Source organism: Pavona decussata, unplaced genomic scaffold (assembly GCF_977016875.1).
Source record: "Pavona decussata unplaced genomic scaffold, jaPavDecu1.1 SCAFFOLD_228, whole genome shotgun sequence".
Classification (NCBI taxonomy): Eukaryota; Metazoa; Cnidaria; class Anthozoa; order Scleractinia; family Agariciidae; genus Pavona; species Pavona decussata.
In genome coordinates, this window is record NW_028145633.1 from 268,381 (window position 1) to 294,010 (window position 25,630).

The window sequence follows — 25,630 nt, forward strand, 5'->3', positions numbered from 1 at the left end:
GTAAAAAATTTAGTAGGAGTATTGTATGTTATCTTTAATGTATTTCTGTATGCTGTTGTTGTATTTCTGGTTAATGGCAAATAAATGAATGAATGAATTGTGGAGCTCTACTTTTAGGCTAGCCTAAATATATATATTAACCTGAAACGCATGCCTTATTGCGAGGCCAAAAATTGCACACTTATTGTTTAGTATGATTTTTAATGCTGAAAACATTTTGCTATCTAAAGAAAACCCATCTTTGATTTATTATTTTCTTTCTTACTCTGTACCGCTACACTTTTCACTCAACTGAATGAGCATTATGACTCTCTCCTAAGACTACATGACACTACTCAAACAGAATTAATCTGAATAATATCACCCCGACTAGATCAGATTATCAGCCACTCAATCTTTTTTTCAATTTTATTTCATTTGTCACATAAAGAAAACAAAAATGACAATAACAGACACTAGGGTAATACAAATTAAGTTACCATGAAGAAAGACAATATGTATAAACACAATGTTAATAATGATAATAATAATAATAGTAATGGTGATGATGATGATGATGATGATGATGATGATGATGATGATGATGATGATGATGATGATGATGATGATGATGATGATGATGATGATGATGATAATAATAATAATAATAATACCTATCAGGCAAGATAATGTTATCGATTTGATGATGAAAATTACAGGTAGAATCATATTTAAGACAACGTTTCGGTGTCCCTATGACACCATCATCAGGTCAAAATATAATATTCAACAGATAAGGGACTAAGAACTTGAACTTGATCAACAAAATAAGCCTAATACTAGATTGATTAATTAATTACATAAAAATATTACCTTAGCAGCTAAAATTAGGCAAATAGAAACAAGTTTATTTGATTTTTTACATCTATTCATTCTTCTGATGAAACTTTGTATAACATTTTGGAACAGATCACTTAACAATTCCCGTTTACCTACAGACATAATAAATTTATAGCCATCTTCTCTGTCTGTAAACTGGTATTATCTGTCAGCAGTCTGGGGTAGCGTCATTAAAATTGAACTTTTGTCACTTCTGAGTGATGATTTACTAACGATCATACGTGATTATGTTGGGTGGTTGCTTACCGGAAGAATATGTGTAATTTCTGGCCTAAAAAGTGGGTGCGGTCCCTTAAGAAATTTAAGTGGTGGTCGCTTATGAGATATCCTGCGTTGCAGCCGGACTTGTCGCTCAAGACCTATAGAGAACTCGATATATACCAGGGATTGTATAGACTGTCTGCGACGCAGGCTATTATGAGAGAGCTCTTGAAACAGTATTTAACTGAGAAACAAAACGGTTGTTTACGAAGTGGTCACTTATGGGAGGTGGTCGCTTACGAGAAGTGGTCGCTATGAGAGAGTTGACTGTATTATTATTATTATTATTATTATTATTATTATTATTATTATTATTATTATTATTATAGCTTATGCATGATTACGCCTCCCCAATTAAGCTAAGTTACCTAGATTATATCATACTTATATTAGTAACATTATGGTGGAAAGTCAATAACAAAACAAAAGATGACCGCAAAGAACCTGCTACAAGATAGATTTTGTAACTCATGGTGTTAAATTTAAGGACATGCCACGCTCCTTGGATAGTCACGCAATGCATCTGTCCAGGTCGGTGGGGACGAGCGTTGTGTGATAACAGGATGAAGAAGAAGCGTGACAACAGACATAATAACAAATGTGAAGGAAATTTAATGTACTGTTCCTACGAAATAGATTCTTCATCCCATGGTGTTAATGTTTTGAGAAAAGACACACTCGTTGGACCTCTCAGAGCTACACTCCTTCGTGTCGCTGTTTGCGTTCTCTGCGTGTGTCAGTGGAGAAGAGCATTTAATGAAAAATATTGCGTGACAACCCACTTAACGACTGCGCAAGAGACTGTATTGCACAGATGCTACAAGATAGACTCTTCATCTCCTCTTGGTGTTAGTTTGTAGAACGTGTCACGCTGTCTGGGTCTCTGTAACGGATGAGCAAGTAACGCAGCCATGTGATCAAACAGACGAGTTGTGCTGCGTGACACCTCCAACATATAGCCTTCTTCCTCTTCATCCATGTCACAGAAGTTATCATAGATTTCCTACAAATCAAGAAAATTATGCGTCCTTAACTAAATAGCGGATGTCACGTTTTGGTTATACTTAATTCGCTTGGTCAAAACAAGTTGGCAAGGACGTAACAGAAACAGGTGACTTTCAAAGTTTAAAAAAAAATGTCACTATTATAAATATAAGAGGTTGCTAAAGTCAAACCTCCCATAAGCGACCACCCAAAATGTCAAGCCAAGGTGGTCTCTTACAGGAGGTGGTCGCTTATGAGAGGTCAGACCACAAGGGGTCTAAATTTTGAACTCATGAGCATAAGGTCACTCCAGGGCCCAGTTGCTCGAAGCATGGTTAGCGCTAACCCGGGTTAAATACCATGACAACCTATGGGTTTTAATACCTCTTACAGTCAACCCAGGTCACGCGTGAACGATATTTTTGAAATTTGAACGGAGTTTTGAAATTTACATGTCAGTTTTGAAAATCGCCAACGAGATTTCAGAGTTCCCGTATAAATTTTCCTAGCTTATTGACAGTATAAAGCTATGAATTTTTCTTTACATTGCAAAATTGAATATTTCAAGAATAATAATTGTTTCCCAAGTATTTTGAATCGTTTTTTCAGTTAATGTGTCTTTTTCGGAACGATTTCCAGAGAAATGTCCAACATTCCATTCACACGTCGGACATTACAAAGAGAAATTCGAATGTTCATTTCATTCTTGGAAATACTGTTCACGCGTGACCTGGGTTGACTGTAACCAATGGTTAGTGCTAACCATTGGTTAACCATCCTTCGAGCAACTCAGCCCAGAGGTTTAGTAGCCACAAAAACGTTTTTAAACTTATCAAAATTATATTCCCAAAGAATTTCAGTATCCAAGTTGATGGTTTGCCAATGATAAAATATCTAATAAGGCGAATGGGACAAGTATATTTCGGGACACCTGGTACCTCCGATTCTGACAATCATGTTACAAAGGCAAATTGTCCAACTTTCGATAGGGGATAGATATGAGAATGTAATATGTGACAAGTGGTCGCTTACGGGAGATTAAAGACAAAATAAAATTGCAAACTGTCATCCCTAAAAGTGGTTGCGGTCGCCTATGAGAGGTAGTCGCTTACGAGAGGTTTTAACTATAGTGACTTGACTAGGAAAATTTTGGTATTTTGGAAAACTGGTCGCTCAAGAGAGGTGGTCGCAAGGGGAGGCTCGACTGTATCTAGTTTTCGCCGCACATATCCGTTTTCATTTTTAAATGCAACTCTTTATTTGCGAACTGATCAATTGGCCCTCCGTCTGAACGTACAATTTATCTGGTGAAGACAGAACTTTGCAAAAACGAAAACGTTACGAGGTTGAATCCAAGGGCCATCGTTTTCAATTACCGTTTTCATCGGATACGAGTGGACGGCAGGCAAAAACCTTAAAAAATGTTTTGTGTTTTCAAAAGAGAACGGATACGTGCGGACGGGCAAATACGATTCAAAAACGCTACGTGTGAAGATAATTTTTTAAAAAACAAAAAACTTACGTTTGAAAGCAGATGCGTGTAGACGAACATGATTTAGTACTGAGTAGTGTAACCGTAAATAGTGTAAAAGATAGAGTATGACAAATCCTCACCGAGGTGGAACTTACTTTCTAGCAACTTTTATGCCAGTGTTAACAACACAGGTAAACCTTTGTAATTTAGTAATAGGGACTTTAACCAACCACAACGGCAACGCTAATACCCTGCTAGCAGAGAGTTACTTTCTGACAAGTCTTTTAGCATATACAAAGTCGTTTGCGTCTCCAGTATTTCGCGTAGTTGGCTTGTCTACTTCTTAGGGGCACGCTAAACAAGCCAAATCCGCTTAATACCAGAGATATGAAAATAAAATAATATGAAAACTTTATCAAGGACGGTGCCTACTTGTTACTTCGCATACGTTCTGCGCATCTCGAGATACTCGGGTTTCCTATAGGTAATGCCTACTAATACAGGGATATTTTTGGGTGGGTTGAAACTATGCGAAGAAAGCAGAACTTAGCAAGTGCTCTTGGTATCCAAAAAGAAAATTGGAGGTAGCCATGCATGCATTTTTCAGAGATAATAAAGCTTCAATTTGGGAAAAAATGCCATACATTGCTTTGTGTTTCAGCGCCTTTTAAAATTATTGCTGCTTATCTCCAAAAATGCGTGGTTACCCCCAATTTTCTTTTTCGATTCCAATAGCCTTTACTAAGATCTGCTTTTCCCGCATAGTCATAAACTGCACAAAAATACCTCTGTATTAGTACGCACCGTCCTTAATGTGTCGTAGCTTCTAGTGTACTAGAATGAACGCTAATTAGGGGACACCTAACTACTTTACATTATAAAATATACATACCACTATACAATGTGTTAAAAGGCACCTTACTAATTAAGTATACATCAATACTACTTATAAAACTTATAAAAACTTACAAGAAACACAACAACTTCGCACATGCTAAAAAATAATTCGCACATGATAAAAAAATCTTGCAAGAAAGAAACGCTCTGTTAGCTGAGGACAACGCCAACAAAACGTCGCTTAAAATATAAGTTCACATTTCTTGAACTGCTCCGCTATTATTCTAACTCGTTCAACTTGTACAATGAGGCTGAACTATTCGGGAATAGAATTGTTAGAAGGGCGTTCAAGTTAAGACAGAGAATAAAAATTCACCGTCGTGTGCGAACGTTCTCCACAAAATCTTGAATTTGTTTTTTTCATGGCGAACGGAGAAGAAATTAACCAAAATTTATAGCGCACGTGCAGGGCCGTTGTTTTTCCCACTAAATTCCATTGTTTTGACATTCTCATTGCCGTCGCCGTAGTAGCTGCTTTTAACCCTTTAATCCCTAACACTGATCAGCTTCAAATTTCTCCTTGTAACATCAATGGTTATTCAACCCCTGAGGTCACGAGAATTAAGGATATGATCACCCAAGGTGAATTTTCTTGATATTTTAATAACTTCTCCTCAGTACTTTTAGAAGAAAAGTAAAGGCACAAGATAGGAGAATTTGTTCTTTGATATTAGCGGGGGTAGAATTTCCCCCCTTGCGCTTTATCAAAACAGTGAAATTTGGAAATGTTACCACTCGGACCCTGTGCGGTGTACAAAGTCATTCCTCCCCAGAAATTGTCTCTAAAATCCATTTTACTTACTTTACAAAGATTCAGCTCCGACGGCAGCTCATGGGCATACAAGACATCGAGGAAGAAATATGGAGACTCTAGCAGTGAAGAGAGTATCTACAAACAACAGTAATCGAATTACCTTATTATAGGAAATTCAAAAATTCATTAATAATTCATAAGCCCATTGACCTATCAAATGGTCGATAAAACATCACGTGCAGTGGTTTCAAAACCCGAGAAAACCTCCTCCTTATTAGTATGCGGTGTTTAATGTTTTTCTCGTATGCTAATTTCCAACGTCACAAAAGCATCATTGTTAGGAACTCTCTTGACACACGCTTTTCCAGCAATGTTTTTGAAGCCGTTCAAAAAACTGGCAGCGCCTCGTGGTTTTAAATCCCAATAAAACATTGCTGCTCGTGTTTTAAACATTACTTACGTAATGATTGTGTTTATCTGAGGAGCCATCCACTCTAACGCGTTTTCAAAAGTATCCGTTATCATCGCGGCGAAAACGAAGCAAAATATTTTCATCCACACTTAGCGTTTTTGTATTTGTCTCCGTTTTTACCTGTCCACACTAGAAACGGATCGTTTTCAAAACGATTTCCTTTTTCAAAAGTCTCCACTTTTGAAACAGTTTTCGAAAGTCTCCGTTTTCATCGACGATTTCGAGAGTTTTAGTGTGGATGATGGGCAAAAACGCATCAAAAAGTATGCGTTTTGAAAAGAAAACGCATTAGCGTGGATGACACCTGAAATTAATGCGAATTGAGGGCAAATCTATTTCCAAATAAAGGAAATTAACGCGAAAAAGAGTGTAAAATTTTAAATTGAGGGAAACGAACTTGTTTAATTAACACAAGGTACCAAATTTACCGGAGAAGTTATTTCAGTGAAGCCGAAAAGATCCTCGCTAATTCAAGGAGGCTTTGAAATGTGAATGATTCAAGAAGTCTGGAAATTTTAAGAAGGTCTCGTTTTCAGTGGAGAATGGTTATGTTGACGACTCAATATCTAGGGAGCTTAAGCAACGACGACGGCGACGGCGACGACAACGACAACGACAACGCCGCAAAACAATAGGTTTAATGAGCAAACACAATCGCTCTGCACGTGCGTTTTTCATTTTGGTACATTTCTTTGTCGTCCTCTGCAAAACAACAACGTGAAATGACCACATTCAAGGTTTTGTCGAGAACGTGAACGCACGGCGGTGAATTTTTCATTTTCTTTCTTAACTTGTACGCCACTCCTACCAATTTGGTTCCTGGTTAGTTCGCCATTCTTGTAAAAGTTGAGCGAGTTGAAATAATCGCGAAGTAACACAAATGAAATGAAGTGATATTTCCAGGTGACGTTTTCAATGCCGTTGCCGTCGTCGCTGCTTAAGCTCCCTTCTATCTCGGCGGAAACTCATGAGGCAGATTTTGAGATTTCTACCTCTGAGAGTGACCATTCTAGGTGTTAAGAATGTCTGCGTTGGATACAGAATTTGAGATTAAAATGATGGAAATTAAAGGGGCTCTGTCACGGAGATTTAGCTGTATTTTGACCAAAGCTACTCAAATATTTAACACAGAGCCTTTAATTTTCTCTAACATAAAATTGTTTGTAGGACACCGGAAGGAAAAAAATTAACTCATTATTTCAACGAAGAACATTTACTATAAATCAATTTTTTTCAAATTTTCGAAAATACACAGGAAGAAGTTGAAAAAACTGGCCAAATTTTTCAATACTAGATTATGTATACTTGTATGGTAATTGTTGACAATACTGAACCAAAATTTTAATATTTCCATCAATACAAACATGTTTTTGCTACTCAAAGGCACAGCAAAAATCGATGAAACTCAATTAATATGAATACATGAAACATTATATATTGAACTGCGGATGAAAGATTAAGCAGTTGCGAAAAGAAAGCCTGAAAAAAACATTCAGGCTTGAACGGGATTCCAACCCATGACCTCTGCGATGCCGGTGAAGTGCTCTACCAGATGAGCTATCAAGCCAACTGGGAGCAGGTCATTTTGTGAATCCGTAATATACCCGCGAAGGATAAATAAATTAATATGAATATATGAAATATCATATATTGCTCCTCAATACATTTGAAAACAAAGTTTTGGTCTTGGAAGTACGTACAGAGAGTGAAAGAAAATAAACAAACCTGCTTGGCCTCTGGAGACATTTGAGGCATACATTGTGAGCGTCCATACACTAAAATAAGTCGGACAACAAACGGAGGAGGCAGCAAGATATCTTCAACTTCTGGTAATGTTATGTTTTCCTTTCTGCAACAAGTGAGAAAAAAAAAAAACTAAGGTTAAAATTGCCACAAATACAATCAGGTTCTGAATGTGAGCTATTGAGCTGCAGAGCTAAGTTTTGGGGAAGGTTTGGTTTTCTTGGCGGGATCCAAGCCTATGAAATTTCTGTTCAAAATTGGTTCAGCTCAAAACAGCCTTTTAAAAATAGTTAGCTAACACAATTCAGGTTTACATTCTGGAGGCTTTATTTTCAGAAGGGTGTTTGCTTCGGAGAGTTAAGGGCACTTGATCTTGGGAAAGGGGGGGGGGGGGGGGGGGGGCTTCCATTCAGAATTTTAAGGTAGTTAGCCAATGGATATTAATATCTTTTTTCATAAATTGCAGCCAATAAATTAATTTTATCCAGTTGAATTTCACGAAAATCAACCATATCAGTATGTGCAAAATTTTTAAATATAAAGGTTTCTAAATATATCAGCAATTAAAAATTAATGCAAAATTGAACGATGTTTCAGAATCGTCATTTTGAACGTGAAAATAGTGTCATGACAACTCCGAAACGTCGTTCAATTTTGTCATTAATTTTACTTGCTTACGTAAAATTGATTGCCATTTTTCAAGAAGGTCTATTATTTGACAATTCAAGAAGTTAACACTTACACTGCCTCAAAAAGGTCGCACATTTCTAAGATCAAAGTCAAGGTGTAATCAACATGTATCTTACATTTACTGACACCAATACCCTAAATTACAATATGATAACTTAACACCTACAGTAAACCATGTCTAGATCCATGTCTGGAACCATGCCTAGATCAGCCCCAGCAAGGCCTTTGTTCCAAACAATTTGACCAGGATTGTAAGATAAATAATTATTAATAGCCTGGCTTCTGTAAGAAGGCAGTTTACAAGTAGGAGAAATGAGATGAAAATTAAGTTCACAAATTTGCATAATATTAACATATTTTTGTATCAGAAGGAAGTGCAAAGGCAGCTCTAAGCTAACTAGGAAAGCAAGAAAATTAGGAAAAATTATGGGTAATGAATATCTCAAAGGATACGGAATTCATCTTGCGATAGAAGTTTTTCCTCAGGACTAAGGCGATTCAGAGTACTGCAGATAACTTCCACATCACTTGTAAAATGCTTGTACTAACAGAAGAATAATAATGATATAGATGTACCTGTGTGGAAATGCAGTGCAGAGATAGAGATACAGGGAGGGGTACCAGGGAGTTTGGACCTTCCTTTTCTCAAAGAATTAACTAAAGGCTTAGGGGGACAGAAAATCCCGAATTTTGTCTGCGATGTTTAATGTAGAACAGAAATCTCACTGATGTTTGAATCAGGACTTAAATAAAGGGGCACTGTCATGGAGATGTTGCCGTATTTTGATCAAAGCAAGTCAAATATTTAACATAGGATCTTTGGATCCCCTAACATGAAATTGTTTAGAGAGCACCGGAAGGAAAATATTAACTATTTCTCTCACAAAGAACAAACTATAAATCAGTTTTGAGCAATACCGTAATCATTTCAGATCTCCAAACAACATGTAAGAGCTTGAAAAAATTGGCAAAGTTTTTCAAGTTGTTACAAAGTTTCCATCCAAGCCATCCCCAGAAAAAAAAGGAACAATAAATTGCTTTAATACTAGCTTATGTATACTCATAGGGTAATAATAATTGCTAACATTTACTGAGCCATTATTTTAAAAGTGATTTTCATCGATACTGTATGTTTTTTTCGCTATTCAAAGGCACACAGAAAATTGGTGACACTGTCCCTTAAAGGCGGTCATATTCGCTTACCCATGATGCTTTGTCATCCAAAACCAAGATGGCAAACTGGTGATTGGGGTTCATTTTAGACTTGGTTTTTACAAAGATTTCTACTGATCTTTGAACAAGTTGAAATATTGTCCTGAAAAAAAAAAAGCCACAGAAAATTAATTTAAGTGCCTTAAGTATGCAGTATACGGAGGCACTTCAAATAGTATTCACCATTTTTTAGACCACTGCTATAAACGCAAGTATTTTTTATAGAAAGTAGATATCAGGGAACTTGAAAAAGAGGACATTGATTCAGATTTTTAGAAAGGCCTCTTAAAAGAACTCTCCGTTACAAGGAATTTTACTGAATGTGAAGCACACAAACTACAGCTGTACTCCTTGAGGAGAGATACTTTTATATACTTAGGGTAAACACAGGAAGCTTCAAACTATCATTTGTTAATAGAGTCGCGTGCGCATTTCAGTATGTCTTTGAGCACTCGTAAAAATAATAGATGAGGTAGATGGGCTTCGGATATTTATACATTTTATATATTTTGATCTATTTTTGTTGTTATTATTAAATTATTTTGTAACTTAAGATAAGTATTTTTATCTTTTGAAGATCATTAAAGACTTATTATTGTTATTATTTATTACAGGGCCTTTCAAAGGGAACAAGAATGGTATTTTCTTTAATTGTATATTTTTTCTCATTTTAGCGATATTCATGACAAGTTTTTGTTCAAAAATTGATGACGTCACAAATCGTCTCAGTGCAAAGATAAATCACAAAATCAAGAATATCTCCAGAAATACTGGTCAGGAGTCATTCTCATTCTCTTCGAAAGGCCTTTCAGAAAGGCATACTGGTGAATTATTGTTCACTTCACAGGCTGATACACTGTACACAGAAGCAACATTTTTGTGCAACTTATTGCTTAACAAAAGTTCCATAGATTGCAAGTTGCAATATTGTTTTTTGCCCATATTACCACCTCAAAGCACAAAACATTTTCCTTTGTGTCAATTTCCTTTGTGTGAATTAAAACCAAGAACTTATAGCAAAGGACACACAAAATGTTGAGTTGTGGGAGGCGGCGTGGCCTAGAGGTTACGGGCGCCGGACGTGTAATCTGAAGGCCCCAGGTTCAAGTTCCGCTCCAAGGCCACGCTTTGTAAATAGCCAACTGATTTGCCTCCCGCCAGCTGGGATCTTTAACAAAATGTTATTTTCAGTTTGCATATTTATTTCACTGGTTTATAGTGTCCCCAATTAGCACTACAGCGCTAAATACTTCATTAAATACTTTATTAAATGTTGTTGTTGATTTGCTACATGTGTGTACTTGCTATGGTAGGAGTAGGCAACGTGCAATGACAAGAGTTGGGTACAATTTTTTGTATGACACAAGCTGTGCGTGCTACAGAAAACTAAAAGTTTTGGCAACTAGTGTATTTTTTTCATAAGTAATTTTAACTATTTTAGACCAAAGGGGTGTTCCCTTTTTTTACCACGTAAGTTGTGTATTTTTACTGCACATGGGGTTGTTTATTACCACTTTGCAAATTCAGTGAATGTTTGGAAAACCTCTGGTAATGGTTGGTGATCAAAGGGTTTTAAGACAGTCATAAGTTAACATTGCATAGTCTAAATTGGACCTTACATTCTAATCCATTCAATACCATCACAATCAAACCTCACACGCTAAAACTATGATCCCAGCTTGAAGGTTATTAATTAAAAATTGTTTTGGCTCAGCATTATCTAGCAAATGGGAAAAGACACCAAAAATTTCCATACCTCTCTGGCACACTCTTGCACTGAAAGGACATGGCTTTCATTTCTGGGGATAAATCCAAACACATGATCTACAAAGAGGTGCAGAATATACATGTAATGTTAGCAGGTGAGTTTTTGCAAAATTGTCAATTATTCTACGAGCAACACATTGGGCATGTGCCTGTATGCTTCATGGTAAGGTAAGGTGACTATATGGAGCGTTAGGGTTAGGGTTATGTGGGTGACTATATGGTACCTTACCATGAATTACTTGCCACACATTGCATATGTGATGGAAGAAAGCCAAGGAGGCACGTACAGTGTAGCACCCAGTTGGTTAATTAATTACCTCATACACAACAAGCATGAGTAGAATAATTGTTTTTTTAAAGAAAAAAATCAAGAAATATATCATTATATATTTTTTAATCAACTTTATTTCACAACAACCATCTACACGCAATCCAACATTTACTTCTTGTTACATACATTTCTAATAATGGAATGCATGCGGAGTAGGACATGTTCAATAGATAAAAAGCATTCTTTAAGGTGAGTATTTAGGATCTGAAGTTTGTTAAAAAGCTTTCTATTTGCTATTTGAGAGTGATATCGTTTTTGAACCCTTTAAGAGTCATTGCTTGAGAATGTAGCTTATCAGTGTAAATATAATATTGCATGAATAAAAGGAAAGGAATATTGCTAGATCTCGCTGACTTCGCTATACAAAGAACAACCAGAAGACAATAATAGTGCTCACTGTCTTACTATTTCTTGGGCATGGTACAATGGCTCATACACCACGACTGCTTAGCCAATTAAATCCCTGGAATTGCATTATACAACGAATTCAACGAATTTAGAATTCTCTCCTTTGCTCAAACACTAAAATGTAACCATACCACCAAATACAGCACTAACTTTTTTACATTAACCAGCCACCATGCCAAATATAGAGCTTTCATGTATTTGAGCAATTTCCACTTTCAGGCAAAAAAGTCACTTACACACTTGATTTGTAAAACCCAGGTTCAATTAAACAAAATTATACAGGACTAAGTTACAACTTATCAAACATACATGTAATCTTATCACTAGCTACTTACAATATGTTCTGGACAGTTAACTCGTGGCACTCTGCTTCTCAAACGTTCATTCTCAGAACCGTCGGAGCTTAGTGATAAACTGTCTCCAACACCAGTTGGCTGCGTAGGCAAGCTGTTACCATCTTTTCTATCCTCACCGCCATCTGCACTACCACCACTACCGCCATCTTCAACATCAACGGTCATCAAACTGTCATTGTTGTCAAGTTTATCTCTGGTAGACTCATCATCATGTGGTACACTTTCCTTGTCGTCTTCCATTTAGAAAAAATGTCCAGTCTAGGCTCTAAAAAAATAAATAACGATGTGTAATGACCACATTAAAGGTTTTATGAAGAACATGAACATACAACAGTAAATACTCCTTTCTCTTTTCTATTTTGAGCTTGAATGCTACCCTATGTAACTATCAAAATATAACTTAGCTCTTTGAGCTCTATGTATAGTTTGTCTTATATCCAGTTTATGATGATAATAATAAAATTGTACATACAGGGTCTCCTAGCCTTAAGCCTATACTAAAAAAGCCAATTCAGACCTAGAGCATGCTTTCTCTTGGTTATATGCCAGTACAACAGTGACCTGTACTCATGACCTGTGGAATGTGACCTGTAAAAAAGACCTGACCATGCTCTACCACTGAGCTACATGTACAGGAGTCTCATGTGAGCTCAAGGCCATTAAATTTATAATAGTTTAAGAAAAAGCGAGGGGTTCACATTTCAGCGCATGCGTATGAATCTAAATGCCTTTTTAACTCATTCATTGCGGAGCTTGCGAAGCAATGGATGAGTTTTTGCAGAGATGGGCAAAACGGCGTTAGCAAAATCTGCGTAGACGGATGTGACGTCGTTAGCGAAAATAGCAGAAGTGACGTAAAACTTGGTTGGATTTGAGCAACCGCTGACCAATAAGTCAACTTGCCACGAATAGCAAACAAAACAAGTCTAATTAAAGATTGCAAAACACCGTGATTAAATGATTGCAAAACACCGTGAGGGAATTTATATTTTTAAGGTGGGTATTCAGTAAATAAAATTAGTCCAAGACATTCTTTTTACTCCGAAAATGAGCCCGCGTACGTACCGTCCCCTACAGGGGCTGTTTTTGTCCATTGGGTCTCATCGCCTCGTGTTCCGTGCCAGAGAAGGAAGCCATTTTTGGTAGGAATATTTGACTCTCTTTCACACGTCATTTCGGTAAGTAAATTCTCTCTGTTGACGATTATTTCATTTGCTTTAAAACTTACAACACATACATAAAAAGTGAAGCGACCTACAATCTGGCTAAATCTGTTTTTACAGCGCAAATTTCGATCAGGTTCCACGGTCGCGCGTACATGTGTTATACAGATTGCCGTACAAGGCCCTGCGATACAATTGCCGTACAGAGGCTGAGCTGGCCCAGTAACCGAGATCTCAGTTTTTGCAGCCCACATCACGGTAACCAGGATGAAAATTTTCCCATATGAACACTCCAGCCCAGTGACAATGATGAAAGTTTTTAAACAAAATAGCTTCGCTCTCAAAACATAGCGGCCAACAAAGTGGCATAGTTTTGATCTTGGAAGTATTTCCACTTTACAAGTATGTGAATTAGCTTTATTAGTAAAGTTACAAGGGTAGAGAAAACTTTGAAAGTTGCAAACAATACAAATTTATGTTCCACAATTTTGATTGTCTTTCTTGAATTCATCCCGGTAAACCGGGCTGAAAATTCCCATATGAACACACCCCAGAATTCGTCCCGGTTACCGAGCTAATATCAAGAGGCCCTTAGAATGTTACTATAGTTGCAAAGTTTCCCTATCAAAGCACATGTCACAAAACTAAATACAAGCAAGATATGTGCAACACTTCTACCCATAAAGAAGATAAAATTTGCCACAGAAAAATTAACACTTCCTTGATTGTTGTTAAGAAATGCTGTGTTCTTGTTACTTACAATTAAATAACAACCTCAATCTTGTAGTGGTAGGAACTGTATAGAGGTTGCATTTCCTTTTGTCGATTTCCACTATCTGTTGCAGATTACTGCTAGCATTTAGTTTCAGTTCTATGTAAGATTTGATCAGGTATATCTGAAAGTATGTATAATTGCATATTTTCCTATTTAAGAGAGAATGTCTGTGAAGACCGCGTGATATCAGTAAAATGTGGCACATGCTTCAAAAATTCAAAATCTTCATATTTCGCTCAGAGATACCCTATGATAAGCCAACAAACGTGATATATTTTTTTTGTTCAAAGCTGGCTGTATTTTCAAGAAAATTCTCAAAAACTGTGACGGGCGCCGACCGTCACAAAATGGCGGAAATTAGTGCGTCGAGTAACAACACAAGAACTTCGCTCGTGTAAAGGGCAGAAGGAAGCACGGTTTTTTCAAATTGGTATATTTGTGTAAGAGACATTGGCAAATGATTCAAGTCTAAAACCAGGATTGTTTACCTAACTGGGAATGCACGGCAAGAGTTTAAAAATCACCAATATTTCATTGTTTAAAAATCTCATTTTGGACCAGTTTTTCAATAAACGTTTTTCCCATGCGGTATAACTCAGAAGCGCTTGAAATTAAGGCTGTGATTAGTGGAAATAGTCTTCTTTTCAAGGATATAAAAATTAGTCTGGGGCTCTTAACTTCTGCACGGAAAAAACACGCTCTCGGGCGAGAAAAATCACAAACTCCACTTGTCAACAAACACAAATAATCGAATTAGAGTCTGTTATCGAAGCCAATATTCCAAGCAAATCTTAGTGCTTAGCACCGTATTTGATTTGAAAGTCAACATTACAAGTTTACCTTGAAAAACTTGTGGCTGTAGATTGCTTTTCATCGCCACTCTCCCTTCAAAATTGTTATCTTCCCTTCGACCATGTTTACCAAAGCACAAGTAATCAACAACCATACGTATGACTCCTGCATGAAACATTACAGTTCCTGACAGATTCAACCATATTTGAGTCTCCACACAGCTATGGCAAATAAGGTAACTCAATTGTACGATTAAGAACGATGATGCGATTATCTATAGTCGCAGAAGAAGAAATTTTGCAGCCCGAAGACGCACACAAGAGGAATCGTCTGTAGAATGAGACGATCATGTTTGTCACGCAATGAGACCGAGCGCGCAGGACACCCAACAAAATTAACAACCAGATTATAATTTTTCCGCGGCAGTTTGTCTGCGTCCGACTTCAAGCTTAAAATCCCCTACCTGACATGGTACTAAATCTGTTACCAGCTTTTTATCTTTTAGGATGGGATTTTTTAGTACAAATGTTTTACAAGCAGATGCTTTGTACATCGTGCACGTGCAGTGGACAGAATGGTACCACTGGGGGGGGGGGGGGGGGGTTGCCTAACTTTATCGACGAGCCTGACTTTATCGACGAGACTAAAACAACAAAAGAGAACCGCATCTAAAGGCAATTACAATTACTTCTTTACGATAAGAAAGTTCGCGCTTTATGTAAGCTACGCTCAAATAAATCAACCATTTATTAAAATCATCTTTTACATTATTCAGATGTACACTTCCCGCGTTTAGCGAAAGCTATTCAAGGCGGGTAGTGTAACACGGGCCGGTGGTGTAAGTGTCGCCTGAAGGTTAGCCTAACAGTGGTATAAATGCCACCAATGCTTTTAGCACTCAGCTTGTAAGGCCAATGAAGAACATACTTAAAGCAAAAAGCAGATAAGAGCCCGGAAAACGAATCTTATTGCTGGCAGATGCAGCCTAGACAAAGTGACTGAATCTTTTTCATGTAAGGCTGTTTGCGATGAACGGATGTGTCAGTGACATGCTAAAAGACAAACAAATGTCCTTTAGAAGGACAACATTTTCAATGCCCTTTGTAACATCAGCTAGGCTTAGCTTGAGCTACACAGTTCCATATGGCCGATGAATCCGGATTAATTGCAATTTACAGCCACGGCATATTCCTACCCAAAGCAACGATAATTATTAGGATAACTGTGCTCCTGAAAATAAAAAAAAAACAAAAACAAAAAGTTTCTAGAATAATATTAAGCACCGCAGGGTTCTAACCACGGCCGCACCCATACTCATGGTCAGAAATATTTAGAGGAGAAGGTTAGACCCTCAAATGGTTCGGATGGCCACGTTGAAATTTTTATGGCGGCCCCGTCTCCAACTTGGAGATGTAAAATAACCACTGTAATGAGCCCTGGATATGACCACTCTCAGTACCAGCGATTAGTCTGAAGGGCTTCTGAGGGAATATAATGAGACTACAAAATTGTGTAACTGTCAGAGTTCAGTTTATTTGAGAGAACTTAACGGAGTTCTTCACAGATTAGTAGCTACGGCTATAAAAAGTATCCATAATAATAATAATAATAATAATAATAATAATAATAATAATAATAATAATAATAATAATAATAATAATAATAATAGCATAAGCGTTGCATTTATAGTTGGGTTTCCAGGAAAATAAGCATGTTGGTTTCATTTACGGAAAAAAATTTAAGTTCGTGATAAACATTGTAATTAAATTATCGCACACCAAAAACAGGCTAGTTATTAAAAATGCGAGCTTCTTGTTGCAAGTATATGTTAATTTTTTTCCAACTTACGGCTTTTCGCTCAGTTTGAAAATAAGACACAACTTTTAAATTTCATATTGACCTTCCCCTAACATGAATTAGCAAAACTACGTTGCCTTACGGGAAAATTTGTACCTGTTGCCTCTGGTACGTCTTAGATAGTCTCCGAAAGCGCCTTCTTAATACCGCGGTCAGCCTTGCGCGATTTCCCTTTGGCGTAGCTCGATAAGGTATCGTTGGGAACCTCTCCACCAGGAGGGATGAACTGGACAGATGGTCATGCCCGAAATGTCACAAGGTGCAGTGAAAATTGAAGCCCGTGCTAAAATTAAGTTGATCTCCGACTCAACATCACTTACGCCGACAGACTGTGTGTGTGCTGAGATGCTTTTTCCGCATGAAAGCAACGGGAGGATAAGGGCACTTTTTTTCGTTTGCTCGTCTTCGTTTATCTTGGGAGCACTGTCCCCCAGCTAACCTCAGAAAAGAGCAATTGATATCCATTTCATGTGTTATCCGGAAGGACAACGTGGCTGCGCGATCATCTGTTTGTTTAAAAATTTTGAATGACGCGATGGTCATTATATCATTAGGATTGGTTCACCTTATTAAATTTGGTTTTCTTTAGTGTTGAGCGCTCCCGCTTTTCCCTTTCCATTATTTTATTACTACTTTCCTTCTTCTAAATTTTACATTTGTTTATTTCCTTCATTTCTTCCTTTGTTTGCTTACAAGTTCGTTTTTTTTCTTTCTTTTTTTCTTTCTATCGTTCGGGCTGCTTGTCTGTCGGTCGATCGGTGTTCTTTCTTCCTTAACCTATCTCGCTCTTTTTGGCGTTTTTTCCATTTGTTTTACGAATTTTAGATCACAGAGTGTCTTTTTTAACAAACCAAAATTATTTCCTTATCCGCAAAACTTGTGTAACACCTGAAGGAATATTGGTAACCAAGCCTTCCTTGTAAGGAGTGTGATATGTCATTGCGTGACATACAAATGATATGCATGGATTGAAGAAGTCAAAACGACAGTGTCGCTCAGTGAAAAAATCTCGCTCAATGGTCATTTTTTTACGATGAAACAAGCTCAGTTGTACGTTAGAGAAAGATAGCAGATATGGTGTATTGAAACTGCGAAGAAAAGCGCCCATGTTTGTACAAGAGCCACCCAGGTATCGTTCAGATAGTTGTTGATTTCGTAAACTCGCTGTCAGAGGGAAGATGGTAATTTTGAAGAGAAAGTAGGAATGAAAACCAATCTACAGCCACTGTTTTAGCAAGGTAAACTTGTAATGTTGACCTTCTAATCAAATAGGTGCTAAGCACTAAGATTTGCTTGGAATATTGGCTCCGATAACAGAGACTAATTCGATTATTTGTGTTTGTTGACAAGTGGAGTTTGTGATTTTCTCGACATAGAGCATGGTTTTTTCGTGCAGAAGTTAAGAGCCCCAGACTAATTTTTATATCCTTGAAAAGAAGACTATTTCCACTAATCACAGCCTTAATTTCAAGCGCTTCTGAGTTATACCGCATGGGAAAAATGTTTATTGAAAAACTGCTCCAAAATGAGATTTTTAAACAGTGAAATATTGGTAATTTTCAAACTCGTGCCGTGCATTCCCAGTTTAGTAAACAATCCTGGTTTTAGACTTGAATCGTTTGCCAATGACTCTTACACAAATATACCAATTTGAAAAAACCGTGCTTCCTTTTGCGCTTTACACGAGCGAAGTTCTTGTGTTGTTACTCGACGCACTAATTTCCGCCATTTTGTGACGGTCGGCGCCCGTTACAGTTATTGGTAATTTTCTGGAAAACAAAAGTAGAGCTGAACATAAGAAATACACCACGTTTATTGACTCATCATAGAGTATGTCTGAGCAAAATATGAGGGTAGTCAATTTTTGAACCCTGTGCCATCACTCACTCGGCCATGAAAAAAAGGCGCTCTTAATCACTGCATCTGAGTGTTAACTATGTTAATAAATAAAGTTAAAGAGCAACTTTCAAACATTTTGTAGATTAAGCTTGTTAACATTAAGTATTGTTCAATTTGAGGAAAATAAAGTTAGATGTTGTGTTAGGATATAGCATTCTACTTGCTTGAACAGGTTTTGCAGTGAATACTCTGTTTTGTGTCTCCTTCCTCAAACTCCCATTCATGGGACAAAAATAGCAAAACATTTTCTATCTCGTAAAACCCCAATATCAATTAATCAACCCAACAACAAACTTTTTTGTAATTACAGCTAGAGACCTTAATGTTAATCTCGATTTTGGTTGCATGGGATAAGAAGTGTAGCTTCAACATCTCCAACAACTGATCACATTTTCACCACAATTTTGGTTATATGGATGAATGAGTTAGCTCTTAGGAGCCTTTGATTCTCTTTCTTATCAACTTTATGGCCTTAAAAACCCCACTCACATGTACTTCAGTAATCACATTCTAATTATTAGTCCAAGCAAAATCACTGATGACCAAAATTCACAGAAAATGCTAGTGGATTGTACTCAATATTGTTGATATTGAATTTAGCATTGACCCATAGGATTTATTCCATGGTTGATGTGTTTACAGTTATTTGCATGCGAAATTATAATCGTATGAAAAAAATTACCACCCGAGTTACCTAATATTCCCTTCAAAAGGTTCATATTAAACAACAAATTAAATTAAACAGGCTTGGGTCATAGTGAGCAAAGGCGAAAAAGAATTTTGATTCATGGACATACACAGAACCGTGAACCTCTCCCTTTAAGTGGTGTTTTGCTGGCATTCCCATCCCCATTGCCTATTACTTCCCTAACAAGTGAAAAGAGGGAAGGAGACAAGGGCAATGGCTTAACCCTTTAAACCCTGATATCAACATACATTTTCTCCTTCAGGTGTTTTCTCTACATTTCTTATGGTAAAAGTTAGGAGAATTGTTTAAAAGTCAATATTAATTATTTACTCCTTGTTGATCACTTTCTCTATTCTTATAACCTTTGTGTTTGATCAAGCAGTGATATGGTAAGGAGAAATTGGTCTCTGGTCACTATTGGGGCTTAAAGGGTGAAAGTAGCTCAGTATCTGTCTAGTGGTGTGGTAACATAACTATAACATAGGTAATCTTTATTTATCCACAGTCAGATTCAATCAGGTTACAAAATATACAATCCAGGGTGCAAAGAAAGTCAGCTTTACAGCTTGCCCTTCGGGCAAGCTGTGGCTAGCATGTACTAGCCCGAAAGTCATTTTAACTAGCCTGGAAAAAAATCACAAGTAGTATTAATTTATTCACTACGTGTTTTAATTAGGTGATTATTAATTACATGACTAGTTAATTAGTTAGGTGCTTTATTAATAATTGATAATCCACCATAATTTATCGAAACCTTTAATCAACGGTAAAAGTGTGAACTATCAGTTGGACTGGTAAGAAACTTAACACATTGGTATTAACTGTTAATCTTTGGTAGTGAATGCCTTTGTCTTTCTTTTATTATACATGTAGATGTCAACTGGTAATAAAATGATGGAGTAAAGAATCAAGTTGAAACAAGCAGGAAGAAGTTTCAAAAAACTTGCAATTGTTTTTCCTGAACACAATAGTGATGACTAGTTAACTTCTTGTGAAAATTTCTACATGTACATTAACTAGCAGAAGCCGTAATTCCTACGTGTTCAAAGACTCATTACATTTTGTAATCATTAAAAAATACATGTACCAGATACTAAAAGTAAGGTCTCATGAAGAAACAAGTGATGTATATGTATGAATCTCAGCACGTGCAACTTGCGGATGACTAACATACATCTTGCAATTTGGAAATAATCTACGCACATCTTCTGAGAAAAACTAGTTTGAAATCTACGCACATCTTCTGAGAAAAACTAATTTGAAAAGTAAACAAATTCCCACTAGACACGCTAACGCAACAATGAGGAAAGCTGCCGGCAACAGCGCAGTCAGAACTTGATCGTGCATTTTGCTGCCAAAAATGTTTTCCCCCTGTCTTCAGCTGAAAGGAGCAATTTTATTAACTGAGAAGTTCACTGCTAATCATAAGTTTTTGCACACATGAAAACTTGGGTAAAAGTGAAGAACAGCTCACCTCCACCGACTGTCGGTCGACTGTTGGCCGACAGACTACCGACAGACTACCAACAGCTTACCGACAGGTTACCAACAGTCGGTAACCTGAAAAAAATTGACCAAAACACTAGATTACCAACAGTCGGCCTGCAGTCCGCAAAACGAGAAGCGAATTTAGCACGTTCACCTAAAATTTGAATCGCCCTATAATTCATTGCGAGCTAGCATTTTATAGTATGTCATGTATGTCGACACAATGTTGAACTTTACTAACGTTCTTTCTTTCTATTTCAGTAAGTAAGAAAAGAAAGATTCTCGTTTGATCAAGAGGCAATATTTATTTCGTGAAACAAAGGGAATAAACGTAAACTTTTTGAATCAATGTATTCGTTATGTTCCTTGATGAAATTCCTTGGCAGAAATCGAAAATTCCTATACAATGATAAGGGTCGAAATTTCAAGAAGTTTTCCCTAATCTTTCCTGGTTGGTTCATCTAAAAAATGCAGACCTCATAGGAAACATTCAGTTGCAGGAGGACTTTTCTCATTGGTGGATTTTGGTCCAAAATCTGCAGACACAAAATCTGGAACATTGATCCATCACAAACTTTCAAATCTTGCATTAAGATGAAAATATAATATTGGATGTATCATAAGAAAAAATTATCTTTTCGTCTGATAAGTAAGATGGTCTTTCATCTTATCATAAGATGAGAGTACTTAATCAACTTCTTTATTCGATAATTGATTTTTCCCTTGTTCTTGTATTCTTTACAAACTTTTTTACGTGATACTCGATTTTCTGCGTGTTCGTGTATTCTACGCGATAATTGATTTTTCCCTTGCTCTTGTATTCTTTACGAACTTTTTAAGGCGATACTCGATTTTGCGCTTGTTCGTGTATTCTACGCGATAATTGACTTTGCGCTTGCTTTTGTATTCTTAACGAACTTTTTGCACGTGCTCGAATAGAGTCATCACTAGACTCCTAAAACAAAACGGCTCCTTTAGGAGCCACCAAATTTGAAAAAGTTAATAACCAATAATAAAGATGAAATTGCACACTTTACGTTATAACAGTGGGATAATGAGAGAGGGGTTGGGGCACAGTTATACTCAAAAATGCAAAATGGCGGACGGGGAACGAGAGAAACGTCGCCGTGGAATTTATATTAAAGAAACTAGAAGGTGTCTGTGATTTGGATTTATTTATATGGAAAAATCCACAACAATTTCTACCGACAGTTCACCAACAACTTACCGACAGATTACCAACAGTCGGCCGACATATTACCGACAGTTGGCCGTCTGTCGGTTGACAGATCGTTACCGCTATGAAAATAACTGTAGGCCGACAGTCGGCCGACAGTTGGCCAACTGTCGGCCAACTGTCGCCTGACTGTTGGCCAACTGTCGGCCAACTGTCGCCCGACTGTCGGAACAGTCGGTGGAGGTGAGCTGTTCTTCACAATTACCAAAACTTGACATCTTTCATCATATTTTTGCTTCTCATACAAAAGCATTACATCAACTAGATTAGTTTTCTGAAAAAAAAGTCGTTTGGCTGTCAGTTTTCACGTGAAAGAGGAAAGTGCCATGTCACACATCAGTGCCATGGTAAACAAAATTATGTAAATTTCTGGTGAAACTTGCCAGCTTTCATAAAGGTTTCAAAGGAAAAAAAACTGTTTCATTTTTTCAATTTACATCTGATAATTTATGGAAAAGCAATAGGACTTGATCAATAAATTTTCATAAACTGTTAAATAATACATACCGTGTAGAATTTATTGAAACACACGTGCCAATGCAAAAGCCATGAACGCAACTGAATGAATTTCTTACCGAAGTACAGGATCAAAACCTTTTTCATTGGTACCTTCATTGAAGGATGAAGCATAATACAGATACACCCTGTAACTAGCTTTCTCTGAAATAATTCTTATTTAGCAATGGTTAGTCATATTTCAAAATATTTTTACTTTGAATTTGAATAGCGTGGACTAGACTATAAAGGAAAAATTTCACGCATTATGTCGGGCATGAAATGTACATGTAATGCGATATTTTTTTCAAAAGATTTCCCTTTGTGAGATCAGCTTAAAAGACGGCTTTTGGTTCACAGTCATTTTGTAATTTTAATTCCCCCCTAAAAAAACTTCACTTGCCCGTCGGGCAAGTGATGGTCAGTATCCACTAGCCCGATCGCAAAATTCACTAGCCCCGGGCTATCGGACACGACTTTCTTTGCACGCTGCAATCCAATGAAAAAATAACCTCAGGGTTGTCGTGTTTTAATAATTATTTGTAGCATGGGATGTGCCTCGCATGGGTCCTCACGTCCCTTTCGCACCTGCCCTTTTGAACTTATCACTTTACATCACTTTGCATGTATATTTCATTTCTTTCTGGCTGTTTAATTTGCTGTATGTAACATGTGTAATGGTCAATAAAGCTGTTAAAAAAAACCAAAAAAAAAAAGCGTTGGCAACCGGCGATATCGCCAGCTCCTTTCTTAGTTTCGCCGGGTATGATTTGCTGGTAAAAGGAGAAAAAAAAGGCAAATAATTGTGTTGTTACCCCCTGTTGCCCCCCGTCTACTTTCCTGGATTCTCGTTCTACTTAAAATCTTTTGGACAACCCTGATTCTAAAAATCTAATCGCTATTATAACATATCATGTCAATCACCAATAAAACACCTGATTTCCACGAATGCCATGCCTTTAGTTATTAACATTAACAGAAATTGTATAAAAGTCTCTTAAATAGACCCAGAGATCCTGCTTGCCTCACATTGTGAGGCAGACTATTCCACAGAGTAGCACCAACAAAGCAAAAACTATTACGAAGATAATTAGAATGTGGTAATGGAATACATATAGTTTATTTACAGAATCTTGTAAAGTGTATGGAGTAGTGTGAGATTGATTTAAATTTTAGAACTTAAATACTCAGGAGTGAGGCGATTTAGGGATTTACAAACCATTACGGCCTTTTGAATGTCATGCTGAGGTCTGAGATTTTTCCAGGTCATGTAATCATGAACTGAGATGAGGTGTTAATTATTGAACTTAAACAGTTAGGCTGCCCTCTGCTTAAGAATGAATGTTGTGCTGCTAGCACTAAGGACAAAAATGATGGACCAGAGAATTATATCAGTCTACAGTATGTATGAAAGTGCTAATTTTCCCACTGAGCGTTAGCCCTGGTAACAACATTTGAGAAAAAAAGCCAAGTTTAACTTTTTGGTGAATAAATAGAGGACAACAGTTGAGTTAAGTTTCGAGATTGATTTGATTACAGCTTGCGCAAATGACTCATACTGTCCAATTTATGTATCAGTCAATTCCAAGCGCGATCATTCCCCCCCCCGGGCAACCCCTGGGCATTTGACCCCTGTTCGGCTCCATATAGTGGGGCATTTGACGCGAATAGAAACCCGACCCATCGGGCATTTGACCCATCAAAAAAATGCTGGTCAGCGGTCGCATTTAAATGATTTGTACTACATGTAACATGTCACAACTCCTCGTGGTTTTCGACAAAATTTATGTTGATATATGCAAGCTCCAGCGTATTACAATATTCAGAAATATGCCATTATACAAGGTTTGGAATTTACAGAAGGATGTGAGGAAAGCTGTTTTAGCATCAACATTCGAAGAATTTGTATCAAAAGGTAAGCTGTGAAGCCTTTCTTTAGCTAATCTTTAGTAATCTAAAGCGTACTCTTAAAATTATTGCGGCGTATAATTATCGGGAGCAAGCACACTACACTAATGAAGCGTTCAGCACAAAAATGCATTAGCCATGCACTGAGAGTCTAGTCGAATCCTTCGAAACTATAAAATAGAAAAGCGAGTATCGGTACATATATCGTTAAACTCTCCGTTAGTTGAGTTTCATACGTGATGTTATGCATTATCTTTAATAATAAATTGTTTTAAATTTATGAATGTATCAATTTCGTTGATTTTTATATAAATAGAGCTGGCGAATACAAAACAAAAAAAAAACCAACACGATGACTTTTCAGCCCCAACCAGTGGAGCATTTGACCTAGAAAGCGGCCCATATAGCGGAGAAATTGATCAGGCATTTTTAAAAAAAGTCAAATGCCCGGGGGTTTGCCCGGGTGGGGGGGGGGGGGCGGGATGATCGCTTTTGGAATTGACCCAGACATAAATAAATACATCTAGCATGATGCATAAACTGTCCAATTAATGCTCAAATAGGGCCTGTTGATAACCAATCAGATTTGAGAGTTTTGTTTTAGTTATGATTATGACCACGGTAATCACCCAAGCATACGACTTGCTCCCGTCATGAAGAGTTAATTCTCTGATATCATTTGTACATGTACCCTCTGCTTATTTATAACTAATTAAGGACTGTTAAGAAGTTAAGAACATTCTCGGTAGCACTTGGGTCGAGATTTCCGTACAGCCCCATACATTAATGCATGTATAATTAAGGGCTGGGGCTGTGAGGAAATCTTTCCAAACACTTCATCACACAAGCTTACAAACTAAAACTGTTAAGCTTACTGGAAATTATGATGGCCGGATACCCCTTGAAAAATTTCACAGACATAAAATCAAACAAATTGTACCCCTTCTTACACATGAACGAGAAGCCCAAGACTCTGGAAGCTTCTGAGAGTGAAAGAGTTCGTATAAGCAGTAAACAACTTACCATATAATAGCGCGCAGCACCGTAATCTCACCGATCTCACCACTTTTCATCCGCCATATTGAATTCTTTTATGGAAA

The 25,630-nt window shown here is 37.2% G+C and overlaps 1 protein-coding gene across 2 annotated transcripts; it reads right to left on the reverse strand.

Annotated features, from left to right (window-relative positions):
- Positions 1 to 394: 394 nt before the first annotated feature.
- Positions 395 to 25,630, reverse strand: LOC146458783 (BRISC and BRCA1-A complex member 1-like). Of its 2 annotated transcripts, none has more exons than XM_085090278.1 (9): positions 25,554 to 25,630; positions 12,208 to 12,493; positions 11,123 to 11,190; positions 9,358 to 9,469; positions 8,608 to 8,698; positions 8,207 to 8,231; positions 7,447 to 7,570; positions 5,298 to 5,384; positions 395 to 2,143 (listed from the first exon to the last, which is right to left on the reverse strand). In XM_085090278.1, the coding sequence occupies exons 2-9, from the start codon at positions 12,466 to 12,468 to the stop codon at positions 1,958 to 1,960; spliced, it is 954 nt and encodes a 317-aa protein (XP_084946404.1). In that variant the 5' UTR covers positions 12,469 to 12,493; positions 25,554 to 25,630; the 3' UTR covers positions 395 to 1,957. The 2 variants fall into 2 exon arrangements, with proteins under 2 accessions (XP_084946404.1, XP_084946405.1); XM_085090279.1 differs by having other exon boundaries at positions 25,483 to 25,617.